We start from the raw sequence: 25,404 nt of genomic DNA on the forward strand, positions 1-25,404 counted from the left end.
GAACTCGTCAAGTCGTCTGGCGAGACGGTTCGTGACGACTCTTGAGAACAGCTTATACACGTGACTCAGGAGGGAGATTGGTCTGTAGTTTTTCAAGAGGGTTTTATCACCTTTCTTGAAAAACAGTACCACCTCACTCCCGCTCCACGTTTCCGGGGTCTTGCCATGTTGGATGACGGAATTAAAGAGGCTTGCTAGCTCTTTCAGGACCGGAGTCCCGCCTGCCTTAAGCAACTCTGTTGTGATTCCGTCATCTCCCGGAGCTTTGTTGTTTTTAAGCTGTTCTAGAGCCGCCCTAATCTCTCCTTGGTCAACGACCGGGAGCTCCTCGGAGTAATGGCGCATAAGAGGGGCGCGCTGGTCATCAATACTGATTCCCACGGGTTTATCCGATCTTGAAGAGAACAACTGCCCATAAAACCTCTCTACTTCTCCGATAATCTCAGGCCTAGAGGTAACGACCCCACCATTTTCAGTTTTAAGTTTTGTCAGACGCGGCCTCCCAAACTTGCGAGCGAACACTTTCGATCCCCGATTTTGCTCAATCGCAGCCTTGATGGCACGGGTATTGGAGCGTCAGAGATCGTGTCGCGTCAGCGTTTTTATTGTTCGGTTTAAGGCCTTATCTGACAAAAACGATGGTAGTTCTCGTCGTTTTCTCATGAGCTCGAGTGTCTCAGCAGAGAGTTTTGGTGCGTTGTCTCTTCTCTGTGGCGGAAAACACTTGCGGGATGTGTTTTGCAGTATTTTGACCAGCGTGTCGGTTCTCTCATCAATGCTGCTTATGGTTTCCAACGCGGTGAATTGATTTTGAAGTTCCATTTGGAACTTTTCGGAGCCTTGAGCAGCTTGGAGCATGGTAGGTCGGAGAGTAGACCTTATCATTCTCGATCTTTCGGCTTTTAAGTTGATATTTAGAGTGCCTCGAACCAAGCGGTGATCACTTCCGGTATTAAACCTGTTGATCACTGAAACATCTCTAAATATGTGCCTTTTATTCGAAATGATAAAGTCTATCTCGTTCCTTGTCACGTTATCGGGGCTTCGCCAGGTCCACCTCCTCTGAGGCTTCTTTTGAAAGAAAGAATTCATCAAAAAAAGCCCCTGCGCTTCGAGAAAGTTTACCAGCATTTGCCCCCTGTGATTTCTGCAGCCCAAGCCGTAAGGTCCGACTTTCGATTCACCGCTATCTTGTACTCCCACTTTAGCATTAAAGTCTCCCATAACAACATTGTAGTGGGCCCTCGAGGTGTCGTTGAGGGCCTTTGCGATGTCCTCGTACATCGCTTCGACCACATCATCAGAGTATGTTGAAGTTGGCGCATATACCTGTACAACCTTCAGGGAGTACCTGTCGGAAAGTTTTAGGACAAGGTACGCTACCCGGTTCGACACACTACTGATTTCCACAATGCTGCTAATGAGATCCTTTTTGACTAGAAAACCGACACCACCCTGGGAGAGGTTATCACCTTCGCGGAAGTAGAGTAAGTTACCGGACTCTAGAGTTATCGTGTCCTCCCCCTGTCTTCGGACTTCAGATAACCCCAGTATATGCCAGTTTATATGACTTAACTCTACTTCTAATTCGGCGAGGTGATGGTCCAGCCTCATCGAGCGTCCATTATACGTTGCCATTTTCAGTCGCTTTATACGGTACGGTGTATCAAATAATGAAGATAAATTAAAGTCTTTAATAGCGCCCTTTTTGCGCTGGAAAATTTTATTTTACACGTTTTTCGGCACTGAAGGCGCCGCACTACCCACTAAAATACCAGCGGTACCCTCACCGTTTCTCGGAGCGTCACGGGATCGCTGTGCATGCTACCAGTCGCCTTGACCTTAGACATTCAATATACACATATATTTTTATAACACAAATTGGCCACCTGATAGTAAATGGTCACCACCGAGCATAGAAATTGGCACCGTAAGAAATATTAATCAATCCTTATATCGCATGATTCAGCATGGATTACTCTGTCCATTGGTGAAAACTGTATGATAATCCATTTGGTTTATCGCGTTAAGACAAAAAGACTTTGTTTTATACTATGTGATTTGTGACATAACATTTTATAATATGTTGAATGAACTTGAATTGATAATTTATGTAAAAATAAGTCTCAGTTCTACATTATAAAGAGTCATCAAAAATAATATCTATGTTATGTTAAAATGTTACGTATATGACATTTTTTTGTTTATACATTAGTCTTGTTAAACGCAAAACAGCTTATTTTATATATTTCAACATTGGGAGTGTTAAAGTGTTGATGAAAGAAAAGTTAACTTCAAGTTTAAAATTATTTTCGTATCGGATCGTTAATAATGAAAACTAAAAAATTAAACATTATAATAGGTTTGAAATTCCTATTCATTTTGCCTTATGATTAAATTATCTTATATATTAAATTCGTAGACCTTGATAGACAGCACTGTAATAGACATTACACAGATACCAAGTCGAGTCATACATTTATTGAGTTTAATTGAGTCGCACGTAACGTGAACCATGATTTTAATTTTATATTTAATTCTATTTATCGTTATTATATGTTTTTATAAACTTCATATATCATTAAAAAAATATAATGATTACTGGAAAATGAGAAATGTTCCATATCTGAAACCGAGACTACTTTTTGGCAACTTTAGTGATTATATTCTATTTAGAAAAAGTGCGCCAATAGTAACAAGTGAAATTTGTGACCAGTTCCCCGGCGAGCCGTACGTCGGCGTATTTTATGGTACAGCACCAGCTCTCGTCGTCAAAGATCCTAAGCTTGTAAAACTAGTTTTGGCACAGGATTTCTATTACTTCAATGGCAGAGAAAATACAGACTATGCTTACAATGAAGCTGTAACAACAAGCATATTTTTCAACGGAGGTGATCATTGGAAAGTATTACGACAGAATTTAACTCCACTTTTCACGTCTGTGAAGTTAAAGAATATGTTCCCAAGGATCAAGGAGTGTGCTGAAGAAATGGACACGTTTCTTGAAAAAGAAATAAAAATATCAGAGAATATTAACTCAAAATCATTATTGGCGAGATATTCAATGGAATGCATTATTAATTGTGTATTCGGTCTAAGAGCGAACACTTTGAAGAGAGATAAAGGTGTAAACCCATTTGTAATCCTAGGAGAACAAATATTTGACACATCAACCATGACAGGTTTGAAAATAATTTCTCGATCCATCTGGCCTTCTTTATTTTACGCATTGGGTTTTAAGTTGTTTGATAAGAATATTGAATTATTTTTCAACAAATTATTTGCCGAGGCCCGTAAAAATCGAAAAAAGGAGAGAATTCTGAAGAAAGACTTTCTTGGTCTAATTTTAAGCTGGGAAGAAGAAAACTACTTAAGCGGAAACAGTTTCAGCAATACTGAAAGTAGTGACAAGAGGATAGAAAGAATAAAAGTAAATGAAGACTTACTTGTAGCGCAGTGCACGAGTTTCTTTGGAGCTGGTTTTGAAACAACATCATCTACACTAAATTATCTTCTTTACGAATTAGCAAAAAATAAACGAGCTCAAGACAGAGTTCAAGAAGAAGTAGACGCATACTTTAATAGATATGATGTTATTAAATATGAATGCTTAAACGAAATGCCTTATCTTGAAGCGTGTATTGACGAAACTCTTCGTCTCTATCCCACGTTAGGAAACCTCACCAGGGAAGTGATGCATAGCTACACATTGCCAACTGGTCTTCGACTACAGAAAGGAGATCGTGTTCATATACCTGTTCATCATATCCACCGACACCCGGACTACTTCCAAGATCCTATGTTGTATCAACCCGAAAGATTCTTCGGTGATGAGAAGATGAAAATTAAACCATACACTTTCATGCCCTTCGGTGAAGGACCAAGAGTTTGTATTGGTATTGTAAACATTCTTCGTATTATTTATATAAAATAATCATTTACAATCGAACATTTCCTTTTCGATAAGTTTAACATTTAAAATATAATATGTAATTTAAATTAAGTTTATGAAAGATAAGGTGCCGGAGAAAAGATTATTACGTAGGAGATATTATTTTGTTCGTTTGTGTGCGCAAATACAGCAGAAATATGTTTTCTATCACTCTCATAATCCGATGGGTTGCCAAAATGTCACGACCTGAAAGAATTCACGCTTAACGCTTAACGTGCTTCCCGAGGCAGAGCATTTATAACATTACCAGCTTACAAACTTCGTATTGCGAATGAGAATATATTAACAGAAGCAGATCTCTAGATCTGCCACCTTACAAACTAGCCATTAGTCTACAACGCAGTAAATTAACATTAATGTTTTCCGCAAAGTCGTATTGTGTGACTCCACTAGAAATATATCAAGTTTCATACGTTAACTAACTGTTTACTATCTACGTATGTACGTAGTTTTTTCATAATTTTTTTTAAGTTCTTCATCAGATAATACGATAAGAAAAATTGCTACATCATCGTATATTTAAAAAAAAAAACAATATAAATAAAACAAACTATTATCTCGTTTCAGGTGCTCGGTTTTCAAAAATGGTGATGTATGCTGGACTTTTGACGATATTCAGGAAATATAGGATCGAGCTGGCAGACACGCCGTTAAGTTTGAAAATGAGACCGGTGACAATTGTGACGCAGACATCAACAATCGTACATGTTAAATTTATACCTCGTGACCTTTAAATAAAAAGAACCACTATACATATAAATAAATAATAAACTATACAAATACGTTTTTCTTTGTAATGCCTATCTGAATCGATATTCATAAAAGTTATAGCATCACGCCTCGGAGCTTGCATCACGTTTCGGAGAAGATTTAGGTACATAATATCATTATATAGTATAAGTACTTGTGCTTAGGAGTATCACCCGCTTTAAATGTATGCTATAGACACACAACAGAGACATGATAGTTAAATAGACGACGAAAGTGGATGCTTGCCTTTCACGTCGAAGGTTGTGGATTCGATTCCCACGCAGAACAGATATTTGTGTGCATGAACATGTCTGTTTGTCCTGAGTCTGGGTGTAATTATCTATATAAGTATGTATTTACAAAAGAAAAATACTATATGTAGTATATCAGATGTCTAGTTTCCATAGTACAGACTTGGTACAAGCTTTATTTGGGATTAGATGGCCGCGTGTGAAAAATGTCGCAGGATATTATTATTATTATATTAAATGGGTCCTTAATAAAATCTGTTACGACTAAAGGAACTTTCATGCGTTTCAGAAAATTAAGCCCATTGCATTTGTTATCATCATGTACTTGATAATTTCACATTTGGCCTTAAAGACTTCTGATCGATTTTTTTAAAGGCAAATGCACCTTAAAACCGTTGTTTTATATATATTTAATAAAGTATGTGTGGTGGATCATTTTCAAATTTCCCTTAGGTATACTTGTCCCGAGAGAAAACTTCCTTATATACTTACGTCTAAACAGCAAATGTTTTTGTGCATAATTATAAAAATCGTTGTATACTGATCGAGATTTACTATAAAAAAATAACAATCTATCACTGTTTACAATCATTTTTATACTAGATATTTTTTTTTTTTTTTTTATTTATTTAAACCATCATATTCAATAATAACTGCTATAGTGTAAAACTGTTATGCAGTTATTAGAATTAAAATAAAAAAAAAAAAAACAAAATAGGCATCAAAAATTTATAGAAAAAACATGCCGTCTAAAAATATGTAAAATGTGAATCATGAATGTACACAGTAAATAAATATTGCCTGTAACAGTGTCATCTATTTTTTAGTTCTATTTTTCCCACTTTTTAAAAGTAATGTAGTCGAACTTGGTAACAGAGGTGTTTTCTTTAAAAATTCAACATTGCCCTATAAATAGCAATCATTATAAATTACAAGGTTACCTTAATATGGACATTGCAAATATTTATCAAACTTTTTTGAATAATAGTGCCAACCAAAACTACCAACAGCATTTATAGAATAAATAATTCTAAACGAACGATGCTAAGACGCATAAGATACGAACAAAAACAAGCAAGAAGTTTTTATACACATAAAATTATAACCGGATTTAATATATCTTTTATTAAAGCCGAACAAAACAAAATTGCCAACAGACCTTCAAATGAACCCGCAAAACGAACTCGTCTAATGTATTTTTTAACATAATTACGTAATTATAAAAATATAAACATTATAAAAATAGTAATGTTTTTTGTCGGTTTCACGCACTAGCTAACTACTTAAGTAATGATATACTTTCAAATTATTTTAGTTTATACTTCCAGGCCGGACACACACTATATATGGTTGATATGAAAAAAAAACAAAAGCCGAGATGGCCCAGTTGTAAGAACGCGTGAATCTTAACCGATGATCGTGGGTTCAAACCCGGGCAAACACCACTGAATTTTCATGTGCTTAATTTGTGATTATAATTCATCTCGTGCTTTACGGTGAAGGAAAACATCGTGAGGAAACCTGTATCTAAATTCACTGAAATTCTGCCATATGTTTATTCCCCCAACCTGCACTGGAGCAGCGTGGTGGAAATCCAAACCTTCTCCTCAAAAAGAGATAGGAGGCCTTTAGCCCAGCAGTGGGACATTCACAAGCTTTTACTTTACTTTACTTTATCTAAAATACTGTATAGTTTTTTAGATGTCGCTTAATAAGCTGATGTATTTGGTGAGAAAATTATAATTTCATGTTTTACGAATTGAACGAACATTTTTTTTAACATAAAGGGGAAAAAAATCAACTTTGATAACCTCAAAGTGTTCCTTTATCAAAATATATAACATATTTATATTAAACGTTTTATGTAGATAAATACTATACTAGCAATCTGAACCAGGTTGAAAAAATATTAGTCCTCCAGACCGATTTCGGCCACGGCGGTCAATCTCAAACGAGATTAACTAACTGCGCAGGAAATGTTATAGTGCACAAGTGTGTGCGCAAACACAGGTGCACTCTTTGTTCCCTTATCTCTTATAATCCGATGGGATGGCAATTCGACATAACCATAAAGAGTTTAGGCACAGATTGCTACATTACAGGTTTACCTTTTATAGCTTATTAAATATCGGCTGAGAAATATAACAAAGACCTCAAATCTTATAATGTATCTGTATATACAACATTTTTAGTTTTATTTTCGTAGGATATAAGTATTTATTGGTTTTCACCGACCCGTACGTGCGTACGTACTGAAACGCGTATTTATAAATAAGTACTTAGTATAAAATAACCGACTAAGTGTAAATTTAACAAAACAATGAGAAAAAAATATACGCGACGACGCGTTCGCTATAAAAAACATGCTATAGGCAACAGCACGGTAATCGGCGCGCTTTACATATACCCCTGGGCGCGTTTAACCTAAGTATCCAGCATAAGCTGAACCATATTGAATATGATTGATCATATAGATCTGAGCTCATCTTCATCATCATATCATAATATCATCATAAAATAATTTAAATTACAATTAAACGAAAATCCTACTACTTAAGTAATAAGTTATAAGTAACACACATACAAACATGCGCAAATATACTCGCGATTGCGCAACAAAACGTGTTTTTGCGTACTACATACTTTTAATGGTGTAAATTTGTTTAGTGTTTGTGGTTTAAAATCGTACGACAGGTAATACGTACGTTTGACTATCGTGCAAAGTTTAATACCAAAACTGATTTCCGTAACACGTATTTATTTTTAACTCAAGAATTAGGGACTTTACTAATTGTAATTGCTATGTATCTTAAAAAAAGAAATATTTATACCTATAGATCTATTGCACACAAGTTTATGTATAAAGAAAGTTAGTTAATTTATTCAAATGTTCATTATACAACTAGTATTCGCCCGCGTTTTAAGGGGAGAGGGTCTAATTAAGGCATAGTATCCTATGTCCGTCCATGGGGTTCAAGCTTGCTGCATACTACATTTTCTCAACATGGGTTCAGTGGTTAAGCCTTAAAAGCGTGACAGCAGAGAGAGTTATTTTCGTATTTATGGTATAAATATACGCAAAGGCGCTCTTATTGCTTTCAGCAATCTCGTTCGATCTGAATAGCTGATTTTCGAACAAATGAAGGCGGCTCATAAAGTTCCTTTGAAATGACTTTTATAAAAATATAAATATCCATATCTATATTTACAAATACTAAACATTGATGGTTATGATTATGAGCACTATCTCCTAACAATAAGGTATACTTTTAAGGTGTGCGCCTCTCTCCCATAGTTTATTAAAATCTAAAAAATCTTATAATAAAACTTTCGCTCTATTATCATCAAATATATTATGAATATTTTTTTAAGACATAACAGCAATCATATTTTTGACAACCGACTTATAGCGATATACAATTTTGATGCGTGTATTGCTGAAATGTTATAATTATAAAGATAAATGTCGCATATCACTTTTTGACATTTCAAGTGTTCCACCGTTTAGTTCCGTGTTTGTTCTTACATAATCGCTCGGGATAATGTCGTATCAAATTACAATAAATGAATAACATTTATTTATAACAATTAATTATCACTTCCGTATTATAATAATAGCGAAAAAGATATCTTGTGTAATTGGATATGCACATAATTCAACTAATCGTAAAATGCCAAATACTTTAAAATAAATATTTAATATTATATAATATTAATATCATTTTGTTATAATGAACTGTATGACAGTTGTCAGTAAGCGGCAATTGTAAATATTACAGTGCAACGAAAGCGCGATTCAATATGCTACTCAAAAATCATCAAAATCAATATATTTTTTATTCAAATAAATCTTAACAAATAAACACCGGTTCAGAATGTCGATTCTACCGGGAAGAACCGCCAAGGAACTGAGGACCTATTCTTTTTTTTAAACAGAAATACAAAATTTCATTTTTATAAAACACAATTATGCTTTTTTAACAATGATAAAGAATCGATATTATCATTATTCAAAGGTCAATTATTCTTATCAAAGTTCACGAGGAATGAATTTGAGAAAAATATTTATCGTAGTTTGAGTTACAAGAGACACCGGCTTAAATTTCAAAGTTTGTGGCATGTTCTCAGCCAGTTCGATCCTATACTTCTTGAATATCGTCAGGAGGCCTGCATACATCACCATTCTTGCAAAATGAATTCCTGAAAAAATAATAACGCAAATTATTGCAAGACGTAATTCATTCACAGCAATAATACATAAGTCGAACTTAAGAAATACAGCATTAACTTTGAGCTTCATACAAAATGCAAATTAAAAAAAAATGATACACACTCGGTCATTTTAGATTTAACATATAAACCTCTCAATTTTATGTCGAATTAAAGTTACTAATACGTTATATTATTCTTATTTTATGCTGATAGAATATATATAACAAATTATCTGAATTCTTAAAGATAATAATTGATGAATATAAAAAAAATATGTATATATATATATATGGCTTCATTGTAATCCATTCCCAAAATTTGATGACCTAATATTTGTTTTATTCTGAACGTATTGCTCTATAAAAATCACATCTAAAACACAGTCATATAGTAATATAAAATAATACATATAATGTTTTTAATTTTAAAATTAGTCAGTTCTGACAAAGAAATTGAATGAGTTTACAGAACCAGCAGTTTAAATAAAGATGATAATTTGAATCATAATTTGGCCAAAAGATAATATATAATTATATATGTAGGAGGCTTTTAAATACCTTGTTCCTACCACACGATTCCCACTCACAGTATAATGAAATTATTAAAAATTCCTTTTCTCAGAAAATCCATACTAATATTATAAATTCCTTTTTAATGAGCAAATCTCTGAAGTGAAGAATTTTTGCATTTGATAGTCCAACGCTGTGATGTTAAATATCCTATAACCTTTATAGGCGGAATCTCGCAGAGCAGCTAGTATATTATATTTTGTGATAAAAATATATAGGTTAGTATAAATAACTTTTAATATTTACCAATACAAACTCTTGGACCTTCACCGAATTGCATGAAGGTGAATTGTTTGATTTTCTTGTTCTCATCGCCAAAGAACCGGACGATATGACGTAGGATCCGGAAAGTAGTCTGGATGACGATAAATATGATTAACCGGTATGTGCACGCAATAACCTTTCTGTAATTGAAGACCTGTTGGGAGCGTGTAGTTACTCATCAGCTCCCTGGTTAATACTCCCAAAACAGGATAGAGACGAAGTGCTTCTTCAATACATGCCTCAACATACGGCATTTCATTAACATATTCGTATTTAATAACACCGTGATTATCAAAGTATTTATCAACTTCTTCTATAACTCGATATTGCGCATTTTTATTTTTTGGCATTTCGTATAAGAGAAATCTTTGTTTTGTTTGCTGTAGTCGACGTTGTTTTGAAATCACCCGAAAAGTATATTGCGCACTGTGCCACAAGAAGGTCTCTGTCTACTTCAATTCTTTCTGCAGTTTTCTTACCAGTTTTGTTATCGCCGAGTCTGTCTCCTGTTATATATATTTATTTTATTTATATATATTCATTTTCCCAGCTCGAAAGCAGCGCTACGAAATCATTTTTCGTACTTCGATCCTTAACGCGACTTCCAGTAGTTTTGGTATATAAGTCGTTGAAAAAACTTACAATTCTTTCATCGAATAGTTTTAAGCCCAAATTATAAAATAAAGAAGGCCACATACTTCGTGCAATTATTTTTAAATTTGTATAAGATATTTTAGAATTTTATTTAAGTTATTTGTACTCATTAAAATATTGTTAGGTATATATACATTTGTAATTTGAAATTCTGCCACATGTGAATTCTACCAACCCGCATTGGAGCAGCGTGGTGGAATAAGCTCCAAAACCTTCTCCTCAAAAAGAGGAGAGGAGGCCTTTAGCCCAGCAGTGGGACATTCACAGGCTGTTACGGATTTTTTTTTTTTTATAGTAAAGGAAGGCGGACGAGCATATGGGCCACCTGATGGTAAGAGGTCACCAACGCTCTTAGACATTGGCATTGTAAGAAATGTCAACCATCGCTTACATATCCAATGCGCCACCAACCTTGGGAACTAAGATTTTATGTCCCTTGTAATTACACTGGCTCACTCACCCTTCAAACCGGAACACAACAATATCAAGTATTGCTGTTTTGCGGTAGAATATCTGATGAGTGGGTGGTACCTACCCAGACGAGCTTGCACAAAGCCCTACCACCAGTAAATATAAATATATATAAAGATATATACATTTATGTAATGTGTTCACACAGAAAAAAAATATTCCACGTGTATGAATGTATATTTATATATTATAATATATTTGTGAATTCATTATCGATGTAACTTATGTAAATAAAATAGATGACATTAATTTTAAACAATTTGTGTAAACAAACATAGATGATTAACGCCTTTTATACTTTGCAATTCCAACCTGAGCTAGAAATATGACGAGATTAATCGTTAGTTATGCATTAAATAAATGCATTAAAAATATGAAGAGGTGTGTTTTACCATAGATTAGCACGAGTACAGATAAATAGATCGGTTGACAAATATTTATCTCAATGTTTAAAAATAAGCATGGAATTAAATTCTAAGTAACCCGTGTGACGTCTGACGAGCAGCTGGTAAATTTTAAAACACAGAATAAACCACACTTAAAGTAATGCTTGGATTAGAACCCACAAACTTCAATTATAATTCATTTGTTTTAACCACTGGGCCATCTGGACCCTCGTACATACGATACGTAACAATTATGTGTATATCTTAGTTGTTCTCGTACAAATACATGAACTCATTAACACAAGAAACGAATCGATACTAAATTTTAATCCATTAATTCATCATTAGTTTTATCATAAGTAGATAATATTTACTAAATTTGTAATGTTTTTGTAAAGTGTTTGTTGCTTGCCCGGGTTTGAACTTACGATCATCGGTTAAGATTCGCGAGTTCTAACCATTTTTCTATAATCTATCTTTCTAATGTTATATATGTATTCAAATTAAGTGGCTAAATTATGGAGACCCCGGCCTGACCATAGAAGAACAACCATAAAAAATACTCACTTTATATTTTTTTCACAAAGCTAATTTTGGTCTACCATAAAATAACGTTATATTTTTTAATTTAAATGATTTAGGGGACTTGATTGTCTCATTCTCTAGATAAGTTATCTGTGAGGTTATCTTGAGTATTGTAATATTTGTTAACACACAAATGTTTCTTAACGATTTTATTAGATGACAATGCCAGATTCAAACTTCTATTAATTAATGCACAATGTAAACTAATAAAAAAATGGTCATAAAAAAGCTACTCTTGACAATCAATCATAATTCTGAGATTCCGATGGACTCATTTTTTTGCCACAAAACCTTTCTGGAAAATGAATTTATTCGACTCCTATCCAATTTCCTGTTATTCGGGCGATCGAAATTGCGTTTCTTTGTACGCAGAACTGAAAAGGAATATTATATACGGATTTTGAATTATGTTTCGATAAAATACATTCATATAAGCTTAGATAACCACGACATGCAAAACTGACACAAAGCATCTTATAGAATAACAAATAAATAAAATTACATTTAAAACAATTTGGAAAAATATTAAAGTTGCTTACAACAACATACTAATGTTGTTGTAAGCCACTAGTATTATTTCACTAGAAACTTTATAATAATAAAATATAAATCAATTAATAAATAAATAATTAGCAGAGATGGCCTAGTGGTTAAAACGCGTGCATCTTAACCGATGATCGTGGGTTCAAACCCGGGCAAGCACCACTGAATTATCATGTGCTTAATTTGTGTTTATAATTCATCTCGTGCTTGACGGTGAAGGAAAACATCGTGAGGAAACCTGCATGTGTCTAATTTCATTGAAATTATGCCACATGTGTATTCTACCAACCCGCATTGGAGCAGCGTGGTAGAATAAGCTCCAAACCTTCTCCTCAAAAGGGAGAGGAGGCCTTAGCCCAGCAGTGGGACATTAAAAGGCTGTTACTAAAAAAAAAAAAATAATTTAAGAATATATCAATGTCTGACTAACTTATTAATGCTTACAGGCCTAAGTTAGATTTGAACATGTAAGTGCAAAAAATGTGTACGTATTGTTATAAGGGGGAGGGGATTTTAATGGGACGTTTATTCTTATTGTAGAAATTAATTAGTGGGAAATTGCACGGTAATGCATTAATTAACAAAACTTAACTGGCGTAGTAGGTCCGTATGTCACGTATTGTAGTTCTATTTAACTTGCTTTGGTACTTTTCACCATGACAACAAGGGACTTTTACCTCGTTGTCATGGTGAAAAGCTATACCGAGTATCGGCTAACCGTTGCAAATGGCCGCCTTGACTTCATCTTGGCATGGCAAGAGGACGTCACCACTACATGTATTTTCAATTAACCTTTTTGCTTGCATTTATTTTGCAACAATATATTTAGCAAAAAAGAAACTTGCCGAGCTCAAGCAACTAACTTGTTAATTAAAAAAATAGCCTGATGTTAATTTCATAGCAATATTCTGCTCCAACATAAATTTAATATAATTAAAAATATTTAAAAAAATAAAATGAAGCGTGATACCTACTACAGAATAATAAAATTGAATCCGAAAATTATTTAATAATTTAAATTATTATGACATATTAAAAAGAAATTAATCCTTCACAACGAATGACAATTGCGACGTAAATAACACCTGACAAATCACGAGATAATTTGGTAAGCCTGTGCATTAACACATCATTGGCATCACACGACTAAATAAATAGGATAAAAGCTTTAATACCACAAAACTAGTGACAATAGTGGTGACTGATACTAGCATCATTAATATTGCTTATATACAAGCACAAAAGATTTCAGAAGTTTTCAATGAGATATTTTTGTCTAATCCCTAAAGCATAGCTATTTTCCGCGGATCGATAAAACATTTTGGATAAAAAAGAAAAACTAATTTCTCAAGGCGCCTCTTTATTACCAAACCTAAAATCTCCTACAATTATTTTCTTAAATCATATAATCGGACATTGCCCTTGTCTATATATATTAGATAGTTAGTTTTTGAAATAAGACGGACGGTCTTTGTTCATATTTGAAATTCCGAAGAAATATCGGACGGCATTTAGATGAATGTTCAAGAGTCGAGACTAACATGTTACTCTCATCTTTAATGTATTCTTGTTGCCCAATTCATCTGATTGTCGTCCACAAAAGCGCATGCGCAAACAAGCCAGCCATCTCCCCTGGCACCCAGATAAGTAATGTAACCATCGGTTATAAAAGATTCAGGAAAATAAATTATTATATAATTCTTATAAATATTTATAAAAAAGGTATTTTTTTTTAATTTAACTCATTTCATAATATAAGTTATGTATTAAAACATACTCTAATTAAAATTATAAATTAAAATTATGATATTGGAACACGTAAAACTTTACCGAAAATTATCTAAAGGTCTGTGGCAAGCGCCACTAAGTTTGCACATGTTTAATTTCTGTGTATAATTCAACTCGTGCTGCTGAATATCGGCCACATGTATATCCTCCAACACGCATACGACCAACGTGGTAGACTTCACACCGTCTCAAAAGGAGAGTGGACCATAGCCCAGCTGTAGTACATAGGCAATTTTTATTTAAACAGGCAGTCGGCAAAGGTTAATGTCAAATCAATCTTTCACACAAATTACATAATACGAACATACTAAATAAATAGGATATGGACCGTAACGATAAATGTTACCAAATATGATATGAAGATATAATAATAAGAAATAAAATTTACAATAAAATAAAGCAAAACTCATGCTGTACAACCGTTTCTTTTAGCAAATTCATTAGAAACAAAAAAAAAACTATAGTCAGACATATTAAAATAGTTTGCTCAGCTTAATATTTTAAATTGGTATATTTATAAATCCACAGAATACATGAAAATTATGGTCACCCAATATCGCCTGGTTTGCTTCCACGGCCAGTACGTTAATGTTCCTATCAGGGACACCCGCAAACGACAAGATGTATAAAGGGAGAATTATTTACCAACATATTTTATTCAAATACTAGCATATCGTTTATATCCGGACATATCTATTAGTTTAAGAAAACCTACTGTTATAGATATATGACATATATGGAGTTAAATAAATTTGTAAAAATATTATACGGTGGACGGAAGAAAATTATTCTGAATGTAACGTGAAATGGATTTCGATAAAGGCGTTTTTAATGTGAGTACCGTTTTTTTTATATAAATAACCACGGAACATATAGAATTATTGTAAATTAGCACAGACGAAGCAAAAATACATAAAGTTGCTCACAATCAATATGCATATAATATTTTCTTTGATATACCATTGAAATACAGTAGATAAAGATCCCAATTTTTAATACCTTTTATAATACCCTTAAAGATACAGCTAATTATGAAAATATTGCTAATATTCCACTTTGTAATTGGACTAATTAATAATTATTGGTAATTAACAAATGTCTTCTTATCAATCTGTTGAATAAATGTGATCAATTTGTACGAATCTTACGTTATAGTAATAAAAGGTTAGTTACATATAATAATTTTGCGTGTAAGACTATTATATGTATATTCGATATTTAAATTTTAGAGAATTTACATAAGAATAAAAAAACAATTGATTTTCGTAAATGACACGGCCATATTTCAGTCATACTATTTATAAAGTTTTTTTTTTAAAACATAAAAAGAAGATGGGCAAATTTAGGTACCTCGTGCAAAGTGGTCACTTTAGACTTGGCATTGTGAGAAATATAATTTACTATCCCCACTATTAACCGTGAAAATATAATATTATTGTTATAAACTAGGGTTTGTTTATATTTATTAATATATTCTAGAACTAACACTATAACAAACTACACATTCTTTTGTATTTGGCAGGGTATATACCTTTGGTCTTATTTAAATTTTGAAAAAAATACCATTTTTTACGGGCTCGAATTTTATTTTGAAGTCGGTTTTGTTTTTTAAACAGATAATTATTGTTATTTGTTTTCGTTGCTAAATTAGTGATGTGATGGTACTGAAAAAGTTTACATAAAGCTCTACCACTGTGTAATATATAATACAAAAACCCGGTTAGATTTAATATTTTATGATGAATGTTTGCTGTATATGTTTTCTAAAGGCACGCAAATATTCTATGTGAGCTCACTGAATACATGGAATGAATGATGAACGAAACAATATAAAGAAGTTCTTGCAAAATATGCATAGATACAAGTAAATTATGAATCCGATTGTACGACGAAATATCTCGAGCTTGTCGCGATCTTGTAAAGTAACTAAATCTAAATAACTTATTATGTTTGACTATTTCTAATTGTTTATATGTATATTTAATTTTTCATCATTATACATTAGTCATTGTCATTGTCAGATACAATAGCTGTGATAATAATTATTATAATATATGATGAAATTATGCAAATTTAATCGGAACTCAATGTCTTTAAATTTGTTGGATTTTTACTCCAATAATTTAATTACCAAAATTTCAAATTTAGAACGAAAATATTAACCAAACGATAAATTAATCGCTGATCTAATCAAATATCGTTTGTTAATATAATGAATGCTCGTTCATTATGAAAGGTTTAAAGTTAGTTATTCTTTTATGGACTTTTATTCTATCTATATAGGCGTCGATGTCCGTTTTTTATATTCATCCCTTTCACGCACCGTATTTGTCACATATATCTGTCACATTTGATCTCTCTCTCACGCAATCAATCTTTACTTTTTCTTTTTTCTGTTTTCTATAAGGCCTTAACCTTGTATTGAGTATTGAGTAACAAACATACCTACAAATATAGTTTCACATTTACAAAATAAGTATTAGTTGCATATTTATTTTTTATTTGATAATATAAATTTGTATTACAATTGACATGATAATTAGTTAATTAAATATAATTTTATTTAATAATTATATTTCGGATTGTAATAAATCTAAGGATGTTGTAATTTATTATAATTCATATACCAAAGCTTCATTCATAAATGCTTTAATATGACGATCATGAAAAACTCAAGCTCATTACGCCCGTTACTCAATTCTTAGGCGGTAACTCTTTTGAGGGGTATTGTATACGTTTTTAGAACAGAATACTCGATTTCATCAGATTTTGTTATAAAAGTCTATGCTTTTGATTGTTCTCTCTAATACAAGTGTTCTTATCCGAGCAAGTGGTAGTTTTTTTATTGATTGTCAATAAGTAAGCATAACTTCTTAGTTCTATAACTAGCTTCTTTGTTGAATAAGCATTGGTCCAGACCGTGTTATAATAATTAGCTATCAAAATTCATCGTATGCAACCCTTGGCGTGTTTAATTAGTTCAGGAAGATGGCTCCAACTTTGTAGCTTAAAGGAAAACTATTCCGTTCAAGTTCACGAAGAATTTATAAGGAGAAACGTGCACTATTGTCTATCCACAGACTTTTCAAAAGAAAGTGTAATGCTTTAATATTGATTAAACATCGGTTGTATTATAATTAGTTGCTAAAATTCATCGAATGAACGACTTGCTGGTTTCAATTATTCAGTTCGAGTTTACGAATAATTTATTAGAAGATTCGTGTAATGTCGTTTGTCCATGGACTTTTCGTTAACATGCAGTTAAAACACTTGTGTCGTATCTGTTGAATTCAATATAAAATAACAATTTTTGTTATTATATATGTAATTTATTTAATGAACAATGTTTATTAGATATTTTATTTGAATAACATGAAAAAATATTATATCGAGTAAATATATTCATCATTATATTCAGCCCACATTAATCCACTGCCGGACATAGTCGTATCCATTGAGCACCCGCCATTTTCCTAAAATCGTCTGACCATCGAGCGGGTGGTCTGCCTGGCCTTTTTGCTTCTCTAGGCCACCACTCAGTGACGATTTTAGTCCACCTTCCATCTTCCCGTCTAGTCAAGTGTCCAGCCCATCTCCACTTTAACCTCGTAACGCTTCCCAATATCTTCGACTTTCGTCTTTCGCCGGAATTTCTCGTTTGGTATACGATCAACCACATTCAATTTTTGTAAATGCTTTATATAATGAAATATGTCGATACCCTTAGATAGATACTGATTTCGATTTGTGATTATAAAAAAGAAAGAGTATGAGAAAGTAGAGTATGAGAAAGAAAGAGAAAAAACACTGATGTAAAACTATTCTTGTAATGGAATGTATTCTTGAAATGTAATTACTATACTATTACTGGAGGAAGGGGTTTGTATACTGGTGGTAGGGCTTTGTGAAAGCTCGTCTGGGTAGGTACCACCCATTCATCATATATTCTACCGCAAAACAGCACTATTCGGTATTGTTGTGTTTCGGATTGAAGGGTGAGTGAGCCAGTGTAATTACAGGCACAAGGGACATAACGTCTTAGTTCCCAAGGTTGGTGGCGCATTTGCGAAGTAAGCGATAGTTATCATTTCTTATAATGCCAATGTTTATGGGCGTTGGTGACCACTTACCATCAGGTGACCCATATGCTCGTCCGCCTACATATACTATAAAAAATAAAAAATATAATGGCCAATATCGCATATCACTTTCTAACATTTCACAACTGTTTTCTGAAGTATGTTTCGAGTTTATTCTTTTTTTTTACAGAATTCTTTTATTCGTACAGAATCGTCCTACTGATCAAATAAAATTACGTGTTTTGCAAATATTTTATATTTCATACAAAATATCTTGACTGAGCCAAGTTCCGTTACGACCGTTATATACAAAAGATTAATATTGACCACGGCGGCCAATCTCAAGAGAGATTAGCCAACTACGCAGGAGATATTATAGTGCACAAGTATGAACGCCAACACAGGTGCTGTCTCTATTTCCTAACTCTCATAATCCGATGGGACGGCAACCCGACACGACCGGAAAGAGTTCAGGCGCAGGACCAACGGCTTTACGTGCTTTCCGAGGCACGGGAGTGTACACGCTTACAATTTCCAGACTCCGGGCTACTACTGAGAATTTTCTTATAGAAAAACCCAATAACTTTTCATGGGCCCGACCTGAGAATTGAATCCAGGATCTCCGGGTCTGCGGCCTTATATCAAGGCACTAAACCAACGAGGCAGTCAAACAAAAGATTATTCTATATAGAACTTTATAGACTAGGGAGATGTATTCGAAATAACACCTAATCTCTACCTTTGTTCTATTCAGCACGTGACGCTATAAATAAAACACTTACAGCGACCTTGCAGAGCTTGCTCTTTATTTATACAAATATATTCAAATTTAATAGGACTGACTGACTGCTTATTATTAAAAAAATAGCGTTAATTTACGGTTTCCGCCACAGATTTAAATTAAAACGTTCATTCTGTTTACAAGCATTTTTAATACTTTTTGATTTACCACCGGCTAAGTAAGGAATGCGAATCTAAGGAACTTGACAATTTTTTTTTTTTTTTTATATTCACAGAATTTGAAAGTTTAATAAAAACTTTACCTTTTCTAGAATTATAAATGAGCGGATGTTGATAAGAGTCGGATGGTCGTATGGGCAGCCTACCGGATCTGACGGAGCGAACGCGGCCGCAAAGTATCCGGACCGCGGCCCGGACCGTGTCCGATCCACACCGTCACCGGACTGTCATTACTCAGGTAACTGACTTTTATCTACACTTACTTAAAAAAATAGGTAACGAAAACAATACAAAATAAAGCGATAACAAAAGAGAGGTAAATACTCAATCGGCTTTATCTGAAAAATCATGAAAGATATTTTTTTCCTTTACACTAATAGCTTTGGGATGCTGATCTCAAGCTTAGGTTCTTCGCCTCTCAGAGTGTTGTCAATGCTCATATCGATGAGTTTTACGGCAAGATAAGAAAAAACACCGCGTTTCTCTTAAAGAGGTTATGTAGCTGCTCGTCAGTAAAACGGATAATCCATTCGTACTATGCTTACACAAACCGACACGTTTCTTGCTCACGATGAAGAATAATGACATAACTGTATTTAATAATTAAAATGTCTTCCTCAGATACCAGTAAACACGATATGCAAAAAAGAATGGCCATGGAGGAAATCGAAGGCACCGATAAAAGTTCCTGTCGCTGTAACCAACCGGCGACGGGACTCGGCTGCTTCCTCAGTAGGAGCGGCTTCCGTTCGTCGCCTCATTACCAGACAACCGCCAAAGATACCGAAACCTCTCGTCACTCGTTTCACTTTACTGTGTGTAGCCAGCGGCTTGTGCTCGACAGCCCTGCTACCTTTCACAGCTTTTGCAGGCGCAGAAGCCGGAGCAATGCCACTCGCGATTATGCACACAGCAGCTGCAGTAGTAGCACCCTTTTCTCCTCTTATTCTACAAAAATCGGGAACGAGGATAGTGATAACAACAGCACATATCCTAGTTTGCATCCTCCTCACAGCGCATACAATAGCAACACCTTTGTCAATTTTACTACCGTTGTACGCCATTTCTGGCATAACGCTTTCTCCAATGTCGCTGGCTTTATCCGTGTCTGCGACCTCCTTAGCTCAGGCGGCTGGCGATGAGTGCAGAAGAAAGATAGCTTTACGAAGAGGATTGAGGGCTCTTCGAGCGGCACAAGATTTAGGTCTTGTATTTGGATCACTTTTACTTGGAGGAGCGTTGATATTATGGCCTGAAAATCTGTCGCCATTGCAATTTATATCGACATCAATAGATAATTCATCCGTGACAAAATGGTCCGACGAATACTCTTTGGATGACGATTATGAGGTATGTGTATCGGTAACATATCTCCAAATTATAAACTAACTAAATGTGTGCTTTAATGTGTGTTTTAGCTATAATCTTTTTATATACTTAATAAGTTGTTTAATTTTCCTTAACCAAACATATGTAATGTAATTTTTAGGAGAAAACGTGTGGATCAGCGGGATGCCCTGGTGTTCAATTTTTGCTGGGATCTTCTTTAAACGCTGAAGGTCGTCGAATTCTTGTCGCACTATGGGCGACACTGACACTAGCCGCAGCTTGCCTGGGCCTGTACGGCGCCGCCTCCACACCTGCTCCGCCTCCAGATGCCCGCTCCATAGTTAAGGATCCTCGAGCATTACTGGGTGCGCCGATGGGACTCTTTATCGGTCTTCAACAGGGATTTATCTATACGTCATATATTAAGGTAATAATACTAAAAATTGAAGAAGGCATCGTTTATGATCCCGTTTAGTTTTAGAATATGTATTATTTATACCATTACCCTCTAGTGGTACGGTGTGTGCGTCGGGGGCTGGAGCGGTGCGTGGCGAGCGCTGTGCGGCGCTGGAGCGCTGCAGGCTCTAGCCGCTGCGACTCTGAGCATGGCGGCGGCGCGCGGTCGGCGGGTCGCACTCGCCGTGGGCGGCGCCGCCGCGCACGCGTCGCTGCTCCTCGCCCTCCTGCGCTGGCGCGCCGAGAGAAGTGACTTGGCTCTTCCCGCCGTTGCTGCTGCAGCGTGGGGCGCCTGTGCCGCTTTGTGGGACGTTTTACAGGTTTGCAAGCCTTTCAACGACTCATATTACTCCCCCCGACGCAGAAAAAAGGGCCTCGTTGGCTCGAAATATACCAGAATCTGTGTAATTTTACATTCCTCGAGTCAACTTAAATGAAGAAGATTTCAAAAGAAGTGATTACAATTATTAAAATTTTTAACTTTTACTTAGATTTAATTAATTACGCAACCGACATACTATAATCAAATATGAGCCGTGGTGGCTTAAAATTGGAAATGAATCCTAATATAGTAAAGATTATGCATAATGTTGTAACACCTACAGCCGAAAAATATAATATGCGTATATTATTTTAATATGCGTACTTTACCCTAATAGAAATATAAAAACATGAATGGATCTATTGTCGGCACAGGCGGGTATATGCGTGGGCGGCGGCGGCTGGCGCGGGCCGTGGTCCGCCACGCTGGCGGCGCGCCACGCCGGGCTGGCGCTCGCGTGCGCGGCGCGCGCGCTGTTGTGTGTGCGCACTCAGCTGGCGGGGCTCGCCCTCGCCCTCGCCTCGGCCATCGCCGCTCAAGTGACGCTCGAGCTGCGCATTCGCCGCACCGAGCGACATCGCTCCTAACGACGAGCTGCGGGCGGAACTCCGCTCGCTCAGCACGAGGAGGACGTCGCTTGCAACGTTCTAAATTAACATGTTTTATACGATATCGTTACCGACTCGGCTCCGAATTCTAAGCCGTGTCCCGATTGCGATTCGCATATTTGATAATCGAACGTGTAACTGATGACTATTTTCGATCGTCGAGTCTTTTATCGAATCGAATTTCAATCTTTGATTTTGTATTTGCGAACCGCAATTACGGCTCGAGAGGGTTCTATCACGGCTTAGACCCTTACTCGTAAAGTTGGCTGTTAAATGTAAGATTATTTAGGGAAAATGGACGTATTTGTACATAGAATAAATAAATTAATGATTGAATTATATTGAATGAGTAGATTTGAATGAAATGAACAAGTTTATAATGTAGTTTACAAGCTGTCTAAAACTAAACACTACATCCAGAAATCTTAAAAAAAAAATGAATCGACTGGATTTTTTTCAATATTAGGATTAAGCACTTGTATTCGCTTTTCAATTTACACTTCTTCCAAGTTATTATCGATACCCCCTACACAGGGTGAGATTATATGTCGAGCTGTGAAATAATATACTTATCTATAAAATTATAAGATTGTCTTCATGTTCAGATGTTTTACGTGTTTTGTACTTATAGACGTACTTTTCTGAAAACTTTTCGTGTCACACGTGTATTTAAATAATTATGTATTTATATTAAACGATTGTTATGTAAAAATTGTTTCATTGAAAGTGGTGACTCATACTCTGTTGTATTTATTTAGAACATTGACATTGCAACTTTAAATATATTAACCATCTATATCGTCAATGCGTCACCAATCTTGGTAACTAAGACGTTATGTCCCGTGCGCCTATAATCATACTGGCTCACTCAATGAAATGCCGCCATTAATATCCATATAAACTAGAGGGTTGATAAATAAAACAATTTGATCAACATTAACACTATATTTCAATCCATATAAAGCCCTAACTTGTCAATTTACTTGAACTGATAATAACTACTAAAAAACCTTAATATAGAACAATTATTGGTATTTAAATTATAAGCCAGTATTATAAATTGTTGCCTTAATCTTAGCGTTTGACAGTAATATAATATGGCGCTTTGAATTTTGCAATGATAAATATTTGGAGTCATTCATGCTTATAATGAAATCATATTATTTTTCAAAAGAATAAAGAAAATTTAAATTGTGTTTACGAAGACAACGAAAATATTTGGTTATCAGGCGATAAGTAATTTAGTATTCGGTATAAACCGGTTCGGCCCGGATAGTAATCAAATAAAAACGCAACCCCGTTGCCATACGACCAGTCAGGGCGTACACACAAAAACATGTATTAATTTTAATTTAAAATTAGAAGCATTGTATTCGATATCCCTTTCAATAATCATTATTCGTAATCGGAATGGGTAATTTTAATTTTCGAATACTAAAAGCGTTTGATTATTTTTATGCCAACCACAGAGTAGCAACAACAAATTAACAACTTTGACATTTAATTGAGATACCATTGGTCGATGATAAATAATAATCTATGGTATTCATTATGGATTCGTGAAAATTAGCATTTTGAGTGTTGGCGAAACTGTTATCGGAACATTAGAAGTAAAAATTGAAGGGGATATTTGAAGGTAAGTGGAATACAACTGTTTTTAGTGCACAATGTACTAGAGCCATAAGCCATGGAATGCGTACGATTAATATTATGTACTACAAATAGAACGTTTATTTCTTTAATTGGAATTGGTTATAAAGGATAATGGTGTCTTTTAACCGATAAAACGGTGTTTAATATAATGTTACATATCTTAATATTGAAAATGCACCAATGCCTAGATCATCACGGTTGTACAATGGTTTTTGTCAAGATCTAGATATTTTCAATGACTCTGCCATGATTTATCGTAAACGGGCGCTAGAATTGTTGAGAGATGCAAATAAATAATAAATAAATAAATAAATAATAAATAATGTTATCTTAATTTTATTTTGTATTAATTAGTATATTTTTAGTAATTTTTTTTGTAACGTAAACTTTGCATGAATTTAATGAATTATTTAATTTTAATTTGTACCTATATCAATTTCAAACTATTTGTGTTATTAATTTTAATTTTATTAAGTGCATGTTTATTTTTTTATGATCTTTAATTTGTACCAATTTGGACTTTTTTTTTTTTTTTTTTTTAATCTTTCTACTCATGTTGCTATAATTATGTGTTAATGTATTTTTAAAACAAATATTGTAATTGTTGTGGCTACTTTAAAAAGCTTCACATGTTAGCTATTTTCACTAAATTGTTTTACATTTGTCATTAAAACATGTAGTAGCTACTAGTGGTCCTTAAAATAAATAAATAAATAAAATAAAAAGTTTTCGTTCATGTGAAATATTGTCTATTAAAAATCAACTAAAATATTTTTTTAAAGTTAATACATGTTATCGGTATATACATATATATGGACAGTTAACTATACAAACACTTATTATTGTCACACAAAATTACGATAAATATGAGATATACATATTATAAGCGGCTTAATCCTTATACTGAATCGCAGCATCACGGAGCGCGAAATCGCTTTAACATTGAGAGTAGTTAGCGAGAACCTATAGATTTTGAATACATGCGATCTTAGCACGATCTGAAGTTAGACACGAGTGACGAAACAGATTTAAGGTGAAGTTTTTAAGAATCAGAGGGAATACGCATATTATATATATAACACACTCTCACAATTACTATAATCGAGTAGTTAAGACAATTATCGTTATTTTTTATACATATAATAAAGTTTCGGAGAGCCAACTTCAGACTGGTCAACTTATTTTGCTCGTATGCAGCACGTGTTGCTACGATTCTGTTAATTTTAAACTTAGTTTAATAACTTTGGACAAACGATTTATTAATTGTATTAGATTTAATAAAACTTCGTTCGTTCCAATTACTTAACATCTCAAGTATTTTTAAGATACACATCTTAAGAATCTAAGAGATTAATTATTATTATTTATATCTAATACAAAACTAATCCCAGATGTAAAACACGTCACATACATAATACTACATATAATATATCTTTAACCATGCAATTGTATGTAGTTTGAATATATTTGCATCTTACAATATCTTAAAATACCGAACGATGTGGAAATTTTATATAAAGATACGAAATATTGGATTTCAAGTATAGTTCTTTTTTTTTTTATTACTAATTT

General features: G+C 34.1%; 2 protein-coding genes and 1 pseudogene across 2 annotated transcripts; 2 read left to right on the forward strand and 1 right to left on the reverse strand.

The window, feature by feature from the left end:
* Window positions 1–2,593: 2,593 nt before the first annotated feature.
* On the forward strand, window positions 2,594–4,543 carry LOC126775649 (cytochrome P450 6B1-like; the record flags this gene model as incomplete). The annotated part of the gene is made up of 2 exons (XM_050497713.1): window positions 2,594–3,886; window positions 4,520–4,543. Coding segments are annotated over 2 exons (1,317 nt in total), but the record flags the coding sequence as incomplete, so codon positions are not given.
* A 4,440-nt stretch (window positions 4,544–8,983) lies between these two features.
* On the reverse strand, window positions 8,984–12,842 carry LOC126775650 (cytochrome P450 3A19-like; annotated as a pseudogene).
* Window positions 12,843–15,029: 2,187 nt separating this feature from the next.
* Window positions 15,030–22,833, forward strand: LOC126775242 (uncharacterized). The gene is made up of 6 exons (XM_050497040.1): window positions 15,030–15,258; window positions 19,557–19,702; window positions 20,086–20,814; window positions 20,954–21,220; window positions 21,306–21,569; window positions 21,946–22,833. The coding sequence occupies exons 2-6, from the start codon at window positions 19,598–19,600 to the stop codon at window positions 22,156–22,158; spliced, it is 1,578 nt and encodes a 525-aa protein (XP_050352997.1). The 5' UTR covers window positions 15,030–15,258; window positions 19,557–19,597; the 3' UTR covers window positions 22,159–22,833.
* The last annotated feature ends 2,571 nt before the right edge of the window (window positions 22,834–25,404 follow it).

Source organism: Nymphalis io, chromosome 18 (genome assembly GCF_905147045.1).
Source record: "Nymphalis io chromosome 18, ilAglIoxx1.1, whole genome shotgun sequence".
Classification (NCBI taxonomy): Eukaryota; Metazoa; Arthropoda; class Insecta; order Lepidoptera; family Nymphalidae; genus Nymphalis; species Nymphalis io.